The sequence below is a fragment of the Sinohyriopsis cumingii genome, chromosome 17 (assembly GCF_028554795.1).
Source record: "Sinohyriopsis cumingii isolate HCF-2022 chromosome 17, ASM2855479v2, whole genome shotgun sequence".
NCBI lineage: Eukaryota > Metazoa > Mollusca > Bivalvia > Unionida > Unionidae > Sinohyriopsis > Sinohyriopsis cumingii.
In genome coordinates, this window is record NC_142977.1 from 104,052,818 (window position 1) to 104,070,945 (window position 18,128).

An 18,128-nucleotide genomic window follows, 5' to 3' on the forward strand; every position below is an offset into this window, starting at 1 on the left:
CTCTTAAGAGTGGAACTTCAATTTCTTCCACTGATTTTTATGCAGATGATACTACGCTGTCTGAGATTAGTAAAACCAAAAACAGTACTTGAAAATAACTTACAAGATGCTCTCAACAGACTTCAAGTATGGTGCAAGGAAAACAGTATGATCATAAATACAGAAAAAATGAAAGCCCTACTAGTTACAACACAACAAAAACAAGCAAGGCTAGATAGCGACAAACTCCGGGTTCTATTTGACAACATGAGCCTCACTATGACCTCTCAAGATAGAATTCTTGGTGTATTCATGGATAACAATCTTACTTGATCTATTCACATTAAACATATTTCAAAAAAGGTTAATTCTTGGCTACTGAGGAAAATCAAAACATACATTCCTCTTCAGCATAGGGTCATCTTTTATAAAAGTTATATTCAGCCATATCTGGACTACTGTAATGTAATTTGGGGTTAATACCTCTAATTCAAACATAACAACACTTTTAAGACTCCAAAAGAGGGCTTGCCATTTAATTCTAGATCAAAGTATAGAAAATTTTCAGGATGCAATGAATAATATAAAGGTTTTAACAATACATGAAAGAATATTTCTTAGAAAGACCAAATTGATGTATAAAGTATCCAGAAAAGACATTCCTGTCTATCTAAACAATATCTTTCACCAAAGAGATGCTGATAGCACTCCAAATTAAGGTCCATAAGAAGAAAAAATTACATTATACCAAGGCCAAAGAAGGAATTGTTTAAAAAAAAGTTTTCAATATACTGGTCCACTGGTATGGAACAACATTCCCAGTGACATAAGGCAGGCTCCTAGCATTTCATCTTTTCACAATGTCTTAAATGGATGAAATCTTTAGAAAATTGAACAGTTCTAGTACAAAAAATACCGCCTGTTTTTCTGTAATTTTACATCATTTTCATAGCTGAATTTTTCAATGCAGGAATATATTTTATGTTTTATACATGTTTATGTTTTCACTGATGCCTGTGCATGTGTTCCAGGCTTGATACTTTGAATTTTAAAATTTCTTAATTATTTAGTGTCAAGCCAGACTCTTCACATCATGTTGTATATACTGTATATAGTGTACATAACAGATAGAAGGCCTCAAAGTAGATTAGTTCTAATTGAGTTACCTTCTCTAAATAAAGTCTTTATTATTATTATTATTATTATTATATTATTATACAACCAGGAAATTCATACATACATACATACATACATACATACATACATACATACAGGAAATTCACACTTACACTGTGATCTGTTTTCATACCCCACTGTACATGAGTTATCGAGGGACAGGTGTATTCTGATGGAATCTGTATGAACACGGTCTTACATCTGCACAAGCTTTCTATGGTTTTATGTGTAACCTCATTTCTAAGAGTTAAGATTCCCCTCAGACTCCTGACTTTTGTTTCTGCTTGATAGCCTGACAAAATTTTGGGGTTTTTTTTTTGGATTTTAACAACATTTATCATGTGGTTTCAGATTTATGACACCTTGAGTTTGTTTCATTTCCAGCATTCCACGTCATTTGCAGGAGTTGTGAACCCTGATTTCCCATCCTCACGACTTTGGTTTACATGGCATAAATTTACTACTGAAGAGACCTTGAACATTTGAATTCAAGTGCTCCACATTATCATTTTGAAGAGTTATGGCCCTTGATTGTCATCCTCTTAACTTTGCTTTCTGCAGCATTAACCCAACTAAGGAATGTTGCATTTTGGATAAAATTATACTACATTCATATTAACTCAATTTTCAGCATTCCATGTGAACATTTGGAGGAGGTATGACCCCCTGAATACCTGTATTATACAACAATTGGATTTCCAAATGATGGTCATTCTTTTAATGTCCCTGTCAAACAAATTGAAGGAAGTGAAAGCCACTGAAGTCTTCTATTAAAGCCCTGCCAAGCAAATTGAAAGGAGCAGATGCCACTGTGAGGTCTTCTGTTGAAGTCAGTCAAAAAAATGAAGGAAGTGAAGACCACTGAGGTCTTTTGCCAAAGCCCCGCTAAACAAATTAAAGTAACCATAGGCCACTGTGATGCAGTGGCTCTAGTTAGAACATGGTTTTAAGGTAGCAATACTGTATCTATCTTAATATAAGAAACATGACTTGAATCACATTCTGGAGCCAGATCAGGTATTTAAGTGCAGTTCTTTATATTTATATGCATACACACAACACACACACATACATACATACATAATCGATACATACAAAGATATATACATGTATACATGGGGGCCCCAAGTGGCCGAGTGGTCTAAAGTGCTTACCGTTCCATATCACTGACATCTCACCTCTATCTGCGTGGGTTTGAGTCTCAAGCTCGGCTAAAGTGGGTACGTGAAAAAGCTTGTCAATAGCTTCCCCCAGTTTTCCAGAGTTCTACCTCCACCAGTTTTACTGGTTGTCAAGTATACCCTATCTTGTGCTGAAAAATGGCATTAAACCATACATACATACGTACATACATACATACATACACTCACATGTACATACATACATACACATGTACATACATACATACATAGACATACATACATACATGCATAGATACATACATACACACATACATGCATACATGCATCTATACATACATACATACATACATACATACATACATACATACACACGTACATACATACATACATACACACATACATACATACATACATACATACATATAGACATACATGCATACATGCATACATACATACATACATACAGCCTCTGTTGTTCATTCTGTTTATCAACGATTTACCTCTTAAGATTGGAACTTCAATTTCTTCCACTGATTTTTATGCAGATGATACTACGCTGTCTGAGATTAGTAAAACCAAAAACAGTACTTGAAAATAACTTACAAGATGCTCTCAACAGACTTCAAGTATGGTGCAAGGAAAACAGTATGATCATATATACAGAAAAAATGAAAGCCCTACTAGTTACAACACAACAAAAACAAGCAAGGCTAGATAGCGACAAACTCCGGGTTCTATTTGACAACATGAGCCTCACTATGACCTCTCAAGATAGAATTCTTGGTGTATTCATGGATAACAATCTTACTTGATCTATTCACATTAAACATATTTCAAAAAAGGTTAATTCTTGGCTACTGAGGAAAATCAAAACATACATTCCTCTTCAGCATAGGGTCATCTTTTATAAAAGTTATATTCAGCCATATCTGGACTACTGTAATGTAATTTGGGGTTAATACCTCTAATTCAAACATAACAACACTTTTAAGACTCCAAAAGAGGGCTTGCCATTTAATTCTAGATCAAAGTATAGAAAATTTTCAGGATGCAATGAATAATATAAAGGTTTTAACAATACATGAAAGAATATTTCTTAGAAAGACCAAATTGATGTATAAAGTATCCAGAAAAGACATTCCTGTCTATCTAAACAATATCTTTCACCAAAGAGATGCTGATAGCACTCCAAATTAAGGTCCATAAGAAGAAAAAATTACATTATACCAAGGCCAAAGAAGGAATTGTTTAAAAAAAAGTTTTCAATATACTGGTCCACTGGTATGGAACAACATTCCCAGTGACATAAGGCAGGCTCCTAACATTTCATCTTTTCACAATCAGTGTCTTAAATGGATGAAATCTTTAGAAAATTGAACAGTTCTAGTACAAAAAATACCGCCTGTTTTTCTGTAATTTTACATCATTTTCATAGCTGAATTTTTCAATGCAGGAATATATTTTATGTTTTATACATGTTTATGTTTTCACTGATGCCTGTGCATGTGTTCCAGGCTTGATACTTTGAATTTTAAAATTACTTAATTATTTAGTGTCAAGCCAGATTCTTCACATCGTGTTGCATATACTGTATATATTGTACATAACAGATAGAAGTCCTCAAGGTAGATTAGTTCTGTAACTAATTGAGTTACCTTCTCTAAATAAAGTCTTTATTATTATTATTATTATTATTATTATTATTATACATACATGTAAAATTACACATACATACATACATGAAATTCATACATACATGCATACATACATACATACATACATACATACACATACAGGAAATTCATACATACATACATACATACATACACACACACACAGACACACATAGGGCCCAAGTTATCTAAAGCACTCACTGTTGCGAATCACTGCCATCTCACCTCTGTCTGCATGGGTTCTAGTAGCCTGTCATGGGTTGGTAGTTCTTTCCGGGGTTTTCCCTGGTTGTTCCTCCACCATTTATACTGGCTGCCATGTATAGCCTATCTTGTGCTGAAAAATGGTATTAAACCCTACAACAATATATATACATACATACATACATATAATTGCTATCGCAGAGCTGTCAATACCATTAGTTCAGTGTTATCCATTTCTACATTAAAATAATCTATGATCTAGGTTTGATAATTGGCATTTAAACAAAGATGCTTACTAGATACAACTTAAATAGATGGTATATAATAACATTAATAATATCCATTAGATTGTAGTTCTTACTCTTTAAATATTTCCTCTTATCCCAAAATAGAGCTTTTATAGTTGTTTTAACATTAAAATGTCATATCTTTTTAGGAAAATGTCAGATCTTTGTCAAGAAAAATAATAAGAATTAATGCATCCATAATGATGTGATGAAATACTCTCTGCTGTTGTCACATTTGAAAATAAATTATCCGTTTTGCTTTGAAGCATCCGAGTGTTGTCACACCATTTTACAGCCAATACCATATCTATCCTGGTAATGCAGACGAAGCATGCATGTTATTGTAAATCCCAAAAAATATTATAGTGCCGTTATATTTTTTAAAGTCCTAAATTTTAGCTTACTTGCAACATAAATGTTGGGCAATTTATCAAGATTCAGAAGTAAACATTTCTGTGCTAGTCTAGCCATTTAATGAAAAGCAGTAATGCATCTGCTTGTAATGTTGTGCCATGCAAAAACAGGTGAAATATATTGAGGGTCATTTTTTATTTCAAGAGGCAGTATTGTCAGACTGTACGTAACTGCTGATAGTCCAGTCCAATTCATGTTTACATTTTTTACTGAATATTTTATTGGCAGTATATAGTCACTTTTGTACTAAAGTGTTGTGAAATGATAATAATAATAATAATGAGAACTTAGTTTTTAATTTTTTAAAGTTCTAAGTGCTTTACAGTATTTGTTTAAATGGGTGATTTTTAAGGTACTCTTGAAAGAGATTGCAATGTCGATGTGTTCAACAGGCAATATATTCAAGATAGCTGGGCTGTGGTACATTAAAGAATATTGCCCTTAAACACTACATACATACATACATACATACATACAAGCATACATATATATATATATATATATACACACACACACACACACACACAAGCATACATATATATATACAAGCATACATGCATATATATATATATATATATATATATATATATATATATATATATATATATATATATATATATATATATATATATATATATATATATATACACACATACATACAAGCATACATATATACAAGCATACATACATACATACATACAATATATTGTACATACATAGTGCAAAGAACATTGACCCAGATCTGCATAACATAAAACACCAGCAGATCAATGTTTTATTGTCAAAGTGAGTATATACATTAACATGAATCACTTCCAGTGATCAGTGATGTTAAAAGTACAATTACTGACAAAAGTACAATCTTATTAAAGTTACATCCAAAAGTCCATACTTTCACTCATTGTTATTACTTCATAAATACAATGTGGCATAAATCAAAGATGATTACAACTGTCTGTCTCAAATTTTTGAATTAGGCTTTAAAACTTTTCATGATTCTATCATGTTCATATGCCTGATGTTAATTGATAGTTTAATGCAGTTTTACTTTGCTTAGTAAAATAATCTCTTGTCATAATTAAAATCTAAATGTTATGAACAGTGAAAATCCCAGTGTTATAAACCTTTGAAATTTCATTATTTACTCATATACAATTTGCACCCCAAATTACCGTATATACTAATGTATAAGCTGGATCCCACTGTAAAGACCCAAATCTGTTGTCACATAATGTGCCAGCATATCGGAATCTATGCAGTTTGACTGAATCAGTAGAACGAACAACATAGACCCTGACTGGTCAGTGCATTATGCAGATCTGGCCTGTCACCACTGTATATGTCACAGACCCATGCATTTAGTAAAACAATTGTCCTTCTATATAATGTATGCAACAGAAGTGTTAAAATGTAAATCTTACACCCATTGGGAGGGAGCAAAAGGGACTTTTTCTGTTTTTATGTCCTGTGTTGGACCACATAGACATTTTAATATTGGGGTCCCGAATGACTGAGTGGTCTCCATTACAGATCAGTGCCATCTCACCTCTGTCTGCGTGGGTTATAATTTCAGAAGTCTATTCTTTTTTATTTCTAAATTTTAGTCATACAAGGGGGTGGGAGCATATTTAGCACCTGGTTCATAGGCCACCATTTTCCCTGTGAGATGCAAAAATTTATTAATTCGTTTCTTAGGATCTGTGAACACAATTCCAGAATGGCATGAGCCTTTACTGGAGTCAGTTGAATCATCATACATACATGTGACAGAACAGAGAAATCAGATTATGGTAAATCAGGAGATTCGCCAAATTAGTCAGGAGTTTTGACTTCAAAAGAGGGAGAGATTTTCAGTGAGAAGGGTGAATTTTTCATCGCTGCACATGTCTGCAACTTTCTTAGAACTTTTGTGTGATCTCCAGGTCAAGGAACATTAGTTTGGCTAGATCTGAAAAATGATATGCGACAGTAAACATAAGATTTGTTGAGTTGTAAAGTTAGCAGTGTCTTGGCTTGTATATCTTTATCCATATCTTGATGCAGATTCCACATCCATGCATTTCAATGTTGACATATTTCGTATTTAACATGCTGCACAATGCATCATGGCATTCTTGCCACTGTAACAGATTTTAAAATCAGCTTTAATGGGAAAGGTAGAATGGATATTCGTGGCCTTTGAACTTGATTCCAACCACCGAAATTCCCATTTTCTGCCATCACTGAATTTTGTGTGATATTTCAGTTGCTTAGATTTTGGTATTTAGTATTAGAAGATAACACACACTTTGACATCTCAAAAAAAATTTAACACCAATGCCAAAACTGACCAAGTTTTATTGCAGGTCCACTTTTTGATTTTAACTGGTCATAATAAACAAAATGTTTGCACAATGTAATCCAATTCAAAAATTTAAAGTAACACATACAAATCTAAAAATATATATGGTGTCACATTTTCTTAAGCTGACCACTATTCTTGGACCATAATGCAGTAATCAGTCATCTCCTGGAATCCTGAGCATACCAAGGGGCAGTGGAATTTGGGGTCAGAAAGTTTGTGCAGGGTTTGTGCTTAAGTTATGAAAGAAGATTGATGCTATCAGCATAATTTTGTTCTCAGTTTATGTCCAGTTATATCTATTTTTAGTGACAGTTTACCATTATTAATCTCAGCATCCTGAACATTAGATACCAGTGACTATCAACAGACACATTTCTGTTGTTTATTTTCCAGTGTCTATCAACAGACACATTTCTGTTGTTTATTTTCCAGCAGCTATTTGAGCTTAGACCAGTTTTACTGGACCCTTAGAGGAAGCATATATGTTAAAGTAAGAAACGTTTCTTATCTCTAGCCATTTGTTAAACAGTGATAGTAAGTAGAGGGGCTTGGTACAGAAAGCTCTTGCTGGCTGTTGTTGTTTTGGGTTTAATGCCATTTCTCAGCACAACATGGCCTATACATAGTGGCCAGTATAGCTGGTGGAGGAAGAACCTGGAAAAAACCCCGGTAAGAACGACCAACCAATGGGAAGATACTTGCAAGTTTTCTCACATATCCACATTGGTCATATCTGAAACATTAACCCAAATAAACAGATGTGAGATGGCAGTAATAGGTAAAGGTGAGTGCTTTAGGTCACTCGGTCACTCAGAGTCCAGGTAATGAAAGCAATACTGAATGAAAGTTTTCACTTTCCATATTGCTTGGTGTTTCTGTGTCCTTATAAACCATGTGTGACACCTATTGAATGCAGGGTCAATGGTCAAGGCCATTGTTGCTTAATGAAAAAATGGGTTTTTCCTAATATACTTTTGTTGTGGAGTGAGTTCCTTGAGTGAACTAAATTTGATGAACTGGACATAGACACAGTAGACAAGTTGATAGTAAATTCTTTGGCGCAGCAGACAAGTTGAGACATGAGTTGTTGCAGACATTTTCAAAGTGGAGGAGTTAGGATGAAACGAAGTGGGATGTAGTCACAAGAACACTTGAATGTAATAATACACATCAGGAAATAGTAAGCAATAGTTGTATGGAAGCATGGTGATTAGGTCTTACAACATGCCACAAGGCTGATTTATTGAATCTCATGGTCTTTTATGAACTGAACAGTCTAGAGATTTATGCAACTTCCTTCTGTAAAATATTTTTTTTTAGGAGGGAACTAAAGAATAATACAAAGAAAAAAGAACAAACAAACAATCAGCAGTCAACCATACCCTGCTAATGCCTATTTAGAGGTACGTGTGTGATGGTATTTGTATCTCCACAGTACAACAGCTACCTGTGTGATGGTATTTGTATCTCCACGTTACAAGAGCTACCTGTGTGATGGTATTTGTATCTCCACAGTACAAGAGCTACCTATGTGAGATAGTATTCATACCTCCACAGTACAGGTACCTGGGGTTAGAAATGCTTTAATATTAGAAGTACCTACCCTGTGGAATGTTTACCTAGGATTAGTTAACTCCGTTACTCATTTGCTTACCCAATATTATCTTTTGGAAATCTTGTTATAATAATCACAGAGACTTAGTAATTAATTTTACATTATTTTTGGTACAGAAAATGGTAATTTTATGAAATTTAAAGTTACACCATGTATTAATGTTTGTAGGTTTATAGGGACAATGTACATTATGACAAAAAGTGGTGGTGGGGTATGTTTACAATGGAAATGGGATTTATACCAAGGGTCTTTGTTACGGTTGATGATATGAGATAACCACATTAAAATTTTATTTTATTTGAAAATGCATACAATTTAGATATAAAGATTATAACATAATTGAATCCTTGTGGAATACCATCATGGCAGAGAAGTAGGTACCAACAGATCCAAGCTTTTCTTTTGGTGAACCAAGAAAAGCTTGGATCTTTTGGTACCTACTTCTGTGTCATGATGGTATTCCAACAATATTTATTCATTCAGCTATTTTAACACATCAGATACACTTTTTTCCTATATTTGTAACAAGCAGAGAAATTAATGAACTGAAATGTGATTTGTCATCAACGACAATACATCTCAAACTGTTCAGGAAACCATTTAAGTAAATTTGTATGAGCAAGCAGATAAGATTCTGCACTGATTGTTCTAATTAAGGTTTCAGGTGAAGGCAGTACAAAGCTCTGTCATTGAATGATTTATATTAATTTTCATTTTTCTTTTTTTTTTTTTTCAGGGCTGAGAGAAATGTTTCAGAATCATACCTTTGTAGGCTGTGTGACACAAGAGTACTCATTAATGCAACACCAAACCAAACTGTACCTGATAAATACTAAAAAACTCAGGTATGTTTGAGAAAATAAACCTCAGGTATGTCTGGAAAAAAACTTGGGTATATCTGAAAAAAAGTTGTGTATGTCTGAAAAAAAACACAGGTACATCTGAAAAACTCAGGTATGTTGGAATACACTTGGGTATGTCAGAAAAAACTGGGCTATGTTTGAAAAACTCGGATATGTCATTAAATTCTGTTATAATCTTGCTATTACTCTTCACAAAATGTCAGGTGGCAGTTATAAAAATTTAGATTTTATTCATAGTTTTAAAGTTTTACTGTCATGTGCTTTCAATGGTCATTAACTACAGGAGCAAATTACTATGCTTTTAAGACAACACCAACTGCAAACTGCATAATGTGCTAGCAGATCTGGGTCTGTGCAGTTTGCTGGGTGCGATCAGAGCAGCAAACAACATAGACCCTGATCTCAGGAGCATCTTGCTACAGCAGATCTGGAACTTTGTTGTTTGCAGTTTGACTCGACTTACAAGTGAGTACATACAAAAATATTTCATGCATCAGATCCAGTGCCACATAAACAAGCTGATCCACCCACTCCTTTCACTACCCACCTCTACCCATGGGGGATTTTTCATTAGGTCCAATCCATTTTCCTACATGTCAGTTGAGAAGATCTTGTACTTTTTAAAAGAGTGCAGTTTGTATTTATAAATAATCTGATTTTGAATTCTAAGGATTTTCCCTTTATTTCATTCATCCGTGTTTTTATCCTTTTATGTTAATACCTAATGATATTCAGCACTATACAGCCAGGAGTGTGCTGATGTGCAGAAAGGTTTGCATGACCATCTGACAGTTTCCAGCAGCTGTTCAGTCGGATATATTTAAAACTGTTCAATTCATAATGAAAGTAAAAAATAAAATTATTAAAATAAATCCATAAACAATTGTGTAATCTCATATTTTGACTGGAAAAGTATCTGTACAGTTAATGTTTTTTCTAACTACTTTAAGTTGCTTTGAACTAGTGCAATGAAAATTGTGGATATATTTGTATAATGGTACGAGAAAAGTACCTTGCTCTCAAGATAGAGTTAGACATTTTTATTATGTTTTAAGCATTTTTAGTAAATAAATGTAAAATCCATTGTTGTCATTTATAATGTCCATGGAGCATATCTACAGATGGTTTCCTGTCTCATTGTGTTGCCCACCTCAGATGCGGGAAGTTGTGGGTTTGAACAATGACCAAGTCATGCCAAAGAGTTAAAAAAAATGGTACTAACAGCTGCCTCGCTAGGCGCAAAGCAATAAGAGGTTAGTGTTAGGATTGGTCTTCCTGGTGTCATGATAACGTGACTGGGTGGGATATCATGCTACATGTCTGTGGCATGATGCCCCAGTGCTAGACATCACTATAAACTGCCACACTGCAGACATCGTAGTGATATGACTGCAAAAGTGTTAAAGCTACGTTAAGATTCGAAAACACACACACACACACACACACACACTCATTGTGTTGCATGTCCTGATGACAGCGACTGGATCAAACTAGGCTATGTAATGGCATACAGGTCCAAAGTTTGTTTGCTGATCATTAATAAATGACACTTGATATTCGGATAACACTGGCGATATAACTGCAGAAGTGTTAAAGCTACGTTAAGATTAATGTTCATGAGTTTTGGGATGCTGGAGAATTGCTCCTTCATGTTCAACTTGTAAAATTCGGCTAATAATTCAGCTGTAGACAATCCCCCATGGTTGTTGTGAATTGTGAACTTTACACTGGACCACTCTCTGAGGACAGAAGTAGAATCAATTGGGGCAACATCGTGTCAGCTCCCTCAGGGTTCCTATGGTCTTTGAAGGACTTTGACAGTTTGGGAAAAATGACGTAGCATTTTCAAGGCCTTGAACGTTTGGGAAAATCAAGCAGATTACCCTGAGGTCTTTAAAAGTCTTTGAAAATTGAAATAAACCCAAACATTTTAATTTCTTTCCTTAATCACAAATAAAATTGTCCAAGTTTTTAGATTCGGATGTAGTCAAGTTTTCCTGGTTTCTTTCTTTTGAAGACCCGTTCAGTTTCATTGCCACTGCAATAACAAATGGGCATTTGAATTTCATCATTAAACAATACTGTAGTATTTTGCATTCGTTGTTTTCTCATATAACATAACTTGTATACAAAATGTTAGCAAAAATAGGTCTTGGAAATCTATGTTTGTGGTCTTTGAAAGTTTGGGAAAAGTCTTTGAATTTATGATTCAGAATTCTGTTTGAACCATGTCTCTGTGTACTATATTTTTGGAGAAGTGTAAATATACATTAAAAGTCCCAGAGGTTATCATCTATGATGCAGTTTCTTGAATTCACCAGGAATCTAGTGTTTAAAAAGCTTGAAACCTAGTGTTATCAGGAAAGTCCTGCTTTAAATGTTGGTGTTTTGTCTGAACACTCGTCACTGCCTTGTTCACTTGTGGCAGCTTGCATGCTGATCAGGTGAATTCCATCCCATTGAACTTGTTACATTGTTACACTTTTGGTCTGTCTCCTCCTGTCGCATTCAGGACATTGCTATTGTGGGGTTCATCTCTAAAATTGTAACATTCTATAGATGTTAAAAATGGCAGATGTCATTTTTGTATGTGTGTCACATCCTTTGATTGAAGCATTTTACTCAGAACACCAGTGTGTCCAAAAATATGATGGCAAAAATGTGTCAAGAACAAAGACTTGTAGTTCTTCATTCATACATTGGAAACCATTGATCAATGGAAATTGTTTATTGCATTTATAATTGACAGCTGGGTCCACACATGGTTCAGTTTAAGAGAAGTGATTTTGTGATTATATGTCAATTTTATGTCAAAACATGGGATCATAAGTCAATTCCTGTCAAAATTTGGGAACATAAGTAAATTCCTGTCAAATTATGGGATCATATGTCATTTCATGTAAAATTTTGGGATCATAAGTAAATTCCTGTCAAAATTTGAGACCACAAGTCAATTCCTGTCACAGTATGGGATCATATGTCATTTCATGTCAAATTTTGGGATCATAAGTCAATTCCTGTCACAATATTGGATCATATGTCATTTCATGTCAAATTCTGGGATCATAAGTAAATTCCTGTCAAAATTTCAGGGCTGCCAGATGAGTGTGTTTGATTAATGTTGATATTGTTCTCATACTGTTTGATCTAGGAAGTTGTCTTTGCTGTGCCAGTACAAGCCAGTGCCAGTCGGTGTGCTACACAGTGCATTTCCAATAAACATGGCGAATACTCCTTCAGCAATGTTGTCAGTCCTTTCCTATGTTAGATTATAACAGTGGACACCATTTGAGTCTAAAACATCGCTTCTTCTCTTCACTTTAATTCCATTTGAATTAGATGTTCAAGATTAAGAATGCTGATACTTAGGTGGAATCAGGAGCATTTAACTTGGTACGTTTTCTATAATAAATCTTCAATGTTCTTTTGTCCTAGTAATTTACATACAAGATGAAATGATTTTGAGTTGACAGATTGCTGATTCATTAATCATTGTTCTCAGATTTTGATGACTTCATCTTCTAACAGGTCAGATATTATCTGTATGAATTTTGAGGTTGCTGTGTCAGCTTGGTATAATTTTGATGTTATCACTAAGCCATTAAGCTGACAGCTCATTCAGAGACTGGTACTTGTCATTTAGGAACTGGTACTTGTAAAAATCAGGGATTTGTACTTGTCATTCAGGGACTGGTACTTGTCAGGAATTGATATTTGTCATTTAGAGACTGGTACTTGTTAAGTCAGAGACTGATGCTTGTAAAAATCAGGGACTTGTACTTGTCATTCTTGGGGTGGTACTTATCAGTCAGGACTGGTACTTGTCATTTAGGAACTGATACTTGTCAATCATGGGGTGGTACTTGTGAGTCAGGGACTGGTACTTGTCAGTTAGAAGCTTTTTGGCAATGAGCTAGGCATTTTGAAATAGCATTGTCATACCGTCATATGTCTTATTTGAAACTTTGACAAATAGAATGTTGCATTTTGCCATTGTTTTAGTTTTTGAGGAATGTAATATGTGTTCTTTACATCCCACATTGTCGACAAAGGCTGACTCAAAAAACTTTGTAATGCTTTGACTGATTAAAGTGTTCACCTTGTGGCTTTGACATAACATTCATTATTTTGTCATATCTCAGTCATAAGAACTGGTTTGACCTCTTTCTGTTGAAGTAATTATATCCTTAAACAGCTAAGGGTCCCAAATCAGTTACAAATTGTATGGCTCCAGACAAGCTTTTTCACATACTCAATATGGTCATGCCAAGACTCAAACCCATGTGGGCAAAGGTGATTTGTAAGAGTGAGTATCCAAGGTCACTTGGTCACCCAATAATGTTTAAAGTACTGTTAAATCCAACAATAACAAAAATATTCACATCCATGCCACTTTAAATTCTCATCTCTTTGTTATTCATAAGGATTATTGCTTGTTTTTCATATTTAAGATCTGTGATAACTCCAGAGAAAATAACAGTTCCTTAACTTTTTTATGACCTTAATGGTTTTGAAGTGCTTTCTCAGTGGTGATTGTGCCATTGTCTGTTTGGGATTTTTTTTGTATTAAAGAACCAGTCAATAAAACTTTGTTTGCTGCTTTGTTTACTTGATTAACTTTTACATTCCTTTTGTTTTCTGTCATTATTTTAATTTGAGGAGCCTCAAATGACTGAGTGGTCTAAACCACTCACCTTCATTGATGACTGCCATCTCACCTCTGTCTCACCTCTGTCCACATGGGTTTAAGTCTGAGGCACGTCCAGTGAGAAATCTTGCCACTAGCTTCCCACAGGTTGGTGGTGCTTACCGGGGTTTTCCCAGGTTCTTCTTCCACCAGTTATACTGGTGGCCATGCATGGCTTATCATGTGCAGAAAAATGTTATTAAACCCACAACAATTTGAAACAAAGTTACAATGTTATCTATCATTGTAACAATGCTGTCACTGTAAAGTTAAGATTCTGTTTGATGCTTGTTGGTTTACTTATTAGTATGGTGAGATCACGCAGGTGTGGCAGATTATACCTTAATCCAGGGGTCTCAAACATGCGGCCTTTGGGCCATATGCAGCCTGCCAAGCCGTATTCTGTGGCCCATAAAATGACTAGTATCACAAGGTATCATGAGAGATAACAAGGATGGTGCAGCCCTTGGGCCATCTAAAATGCCCTCATGCAACCCTCAGGATGCTTTGAGTTTGGTGAGATCACTCAAGCGTGGCAGATTATACCTTAATCCAGGGGTCTCAAACACGTGGCCCACAGGCTGCATGCAGCCTGCCAAGCCATACTCTGTGGCCCAAAAATGATTGCCATCACAAGGTGACATGAGCATATATAAGGATTTCTGGAGTCGTGATACATACAGCCCCTCTTCAGTAGCCACTGTTTGTAAATAACATGACAGAAATTTATCAACTGACTTGCTATTCATTTTTCAGTCGGAATATTTTTGCATAACTTCTGGGAGCTCCGTGTGCCAATTGCTCTAAAGCTCTCACCGTTACGGATCACTGCCATCTCACCTCTGTCTATGTGGGTTCGAATGTCAGCCTCGGCCACTATGGGTACATGAGAAAGCTTGCCCGTACTTTCTTGTGGGTCAGTGGTTCTTTCGAGGGTTATTCCTCCTGCATTTATTCTGGCCGCCATGTATAGCCTGTCTTGTGCTGAAAAATGGCGTTACACCCTACAACAACAACAGCATAACTTCTGTTTTGAAATGAAGAATATTTCAAGGCCTTAGTAGCCAATTCAAAGTAAATTATTCATTTAATTCTTACAGTAAAACAAGTTGATGACAAAATTTCAAAAATCCTGACACATTTTGTTGTAAAGTATTTTTTCCAGGTATAAAACACATCCAGCTCTGCTATTAAATGAACTCGCAGGCAGATAACGATCAATGCTGCATACATATATGCCAACCATTCCAATTTTGGAAGAATCATTTCTATTTCTAACTTAAGATTACATCGTTACAATCACTTATGTCACATTAAAATTTTCAGTCAAATATAATTTTTTGTAGGTGAACTACACCTTGACAACTGATACTGTATATCTAGATCACAAAAGTACATGTAATGGCTAAATGTAATTCATTACAATGAGGAAGAATTTTCTGTGTGTGTGTGTGTGTGTATATATATATATATATATATATATATATATATATATATATATATATATATATATAAATTAATTTTTACATTTTGTTTTTCTATTTTGCAGCAGAGAACTATTTTATCAGCTTTTCATCTTTGACTTCAGCAACTTCGGTGTTTTACGGTTATCGGTAAGTAGCCTATGAACTCCAGCTTACCCTTTGCTTGTAATGCTTCAGACCTCTTTTAGTACAAAAGAAGAAATGTAATTGCCTTTAAGTGATATTTGCTTTGTAGAGAGAAATCAAGGATGATTCTCTTTCACAAAAACATCTGTATATAAATTTATGGCAAACAGTTGTACTGTGAGATCAAAAAACATCATGACCTGCATTTTTCCACATAGATTAGTTCATGACAAGAAAGCAGTACCGACTATTATAGAAATTGAACAGAAGTTGAAATCTTAACAACTAAATTCATTGAAGTGGAATTTGAAACATAGTCTGTGACCCTTCTAATACCAGTCATAAGTAATGACAAACTGGGGCCAGTCTGCTCTCTATTTACTAAGGAATTATTTATATTGAATGGTGAGAGTGACATACTTGTAAGAGTTTAATTTTAAAAAAATGGAATATAAGCTTTCAGCATAGAGCATGGACTTTCAGTGAATAAAGTCTGCCATCATTCTCAAAAGAATGCTCTTTTGATTAAAGGGAAACATTCTGCTCAGATTCAGCACTTGGGTAAATTGTTGGGAAATTCAATCCACCAACGTACAATGTCAATGTCATGTTGGATGCATGAATTTTTAACCCATGCAAGGGTGACACAGGTGGGTTCATAGTTTATGGATAGCAGTAGACAGGAAGCATTGTCTGGAAACGTGTCAATATAAATTCACTTCTGTTGGCATTACAGAAATGATTTTCATACAGCTATATTGTTATGACTCGGTGTTCGTACACTGAGTAAAAGAGACAATGAAAACCAACAAGTTTAGTAACCTCAACAAGTGATTTAATTCTTTCAGGTATAAAATGAAATTTAAGTGGAACTTATAGCTTTATGAAATTTAATCCTAAATAATCATAAAAGTTCTATTTGTAAGTCCCAAAGTATAGAGTGTTCTGAATGAATTCCAAGTCTTGAATGTGCTAATATACTGTTAATCTTGAAGTAGTTGATGTGCCAGCAGTTTTGATGTATCAAAATGATATAATCCAGAATATATTTTAGTCCTTAATAATCCCAAGATTTTGTTGTAGCCAAGACAGTAAATGAGCACTTTGTAATTTCAATGAATAATTAAAAATAATTTCTCTCAAATTATATCAGAACACAACTGAAAGTGATTCCACAAAGACTGATATTAAAATAGGAATGAGTACTTGGTGCTCTGGACTTGATCATTTCCAGTGGAAATCTCCATTATATTCATAAACAAGGTAAGGTCTTTTTGTTAAAATTTAGCACCAAAACAATTGACAAAAATCAGGTAGACCAAGGGAAAACCATTGTCCTGAACTCAAATCCAAGTTACATGTTTACGAAGGATCATTATCTTAAAGTATAATCTACAATCATGGACAAAAGTTAAACACACAATATAGATATACATAACAGGATACTAAATAAGAACAATAATGTGCAAATGGAAATAATACTTCATCACATACCTGCAACATAAATCTATATGAAATGCATGCCTGCACATGCATTAGCGGTGCAAGTCTGGCATTTGATAGTGTGCCAAAAATAATATATTCATTCATTTTCCAGACAATTTTTATGCTTTGTTGATATTAATATTTACGTTTGGACAGAATTCAGATGACTTGCAAAATCTGCGAAGACTTGTATATGTAAAGTTTCAAGGAATTGAATTGTTCTTATTATGATGATATATTGCGGGCAGTGGCACTGTACTTTGCTCAAAATATTATTTTACTGTCCTGCACAGGCAGAATAATTATAGGCTTGTAGTATGACCCAGCTTGACCCTTACATTCAAGTGGACTGGTTACAGGATATACCAAAATATCACTCCAGCATGTTGTAAGAGATGACAAACGGAGGTCGGAATCCTGATGGTTCAGTATTTTGTGTGCTTGACTTGCAAATGAAAGTGTTTAAGTTTGAACCCTACCATCAGATAAACCCAGGTCAGTTACTGTGGTGTTTCCTTCATCAAGCCAGTTTATTCCAATTGACTTAGCACTAAATCACCTACTTGTGTTGCTGTGCCATAAATCACCAAGCCAAAGTTAAAACGATTATACAGTAAAGATTGTTTGTTACATTCTTGGATTAAGGTTT

At 34.6% G+C, this 18,128-nt stretch overlaps 1 protein-coding gene across 3 annotated transcripts in view; it reads left to right on the plus strand.

Moving 5' to 3' along the window:
- Positions 1 to 18,128, plus strand: part of LOC149779592 (DNA mismatch repair protein Mlh1-like) — a 302,826-nt gene that overhangs the window by 248,668 nt on the left and 36,030 nt on the right. For all 3 annotated transcript variants that reach the window (XM_089940364.1, XM_089940363.1, XM_089940362.1), the window contains exons 15-16: positions 9,571 to 9,679; positions 15,934 to 15,997. In XM_089940364.1, coding sequence (XP_089796490.1) covers positions 9,571 to 9,679; positions 15,934 to 15,997 — 173 coding nt within the window. The remainder of the gene's footprint in view (positions 1 to 9,570; positions 9,680 to 15,933; positions 15,998 to 18,128) is intronic.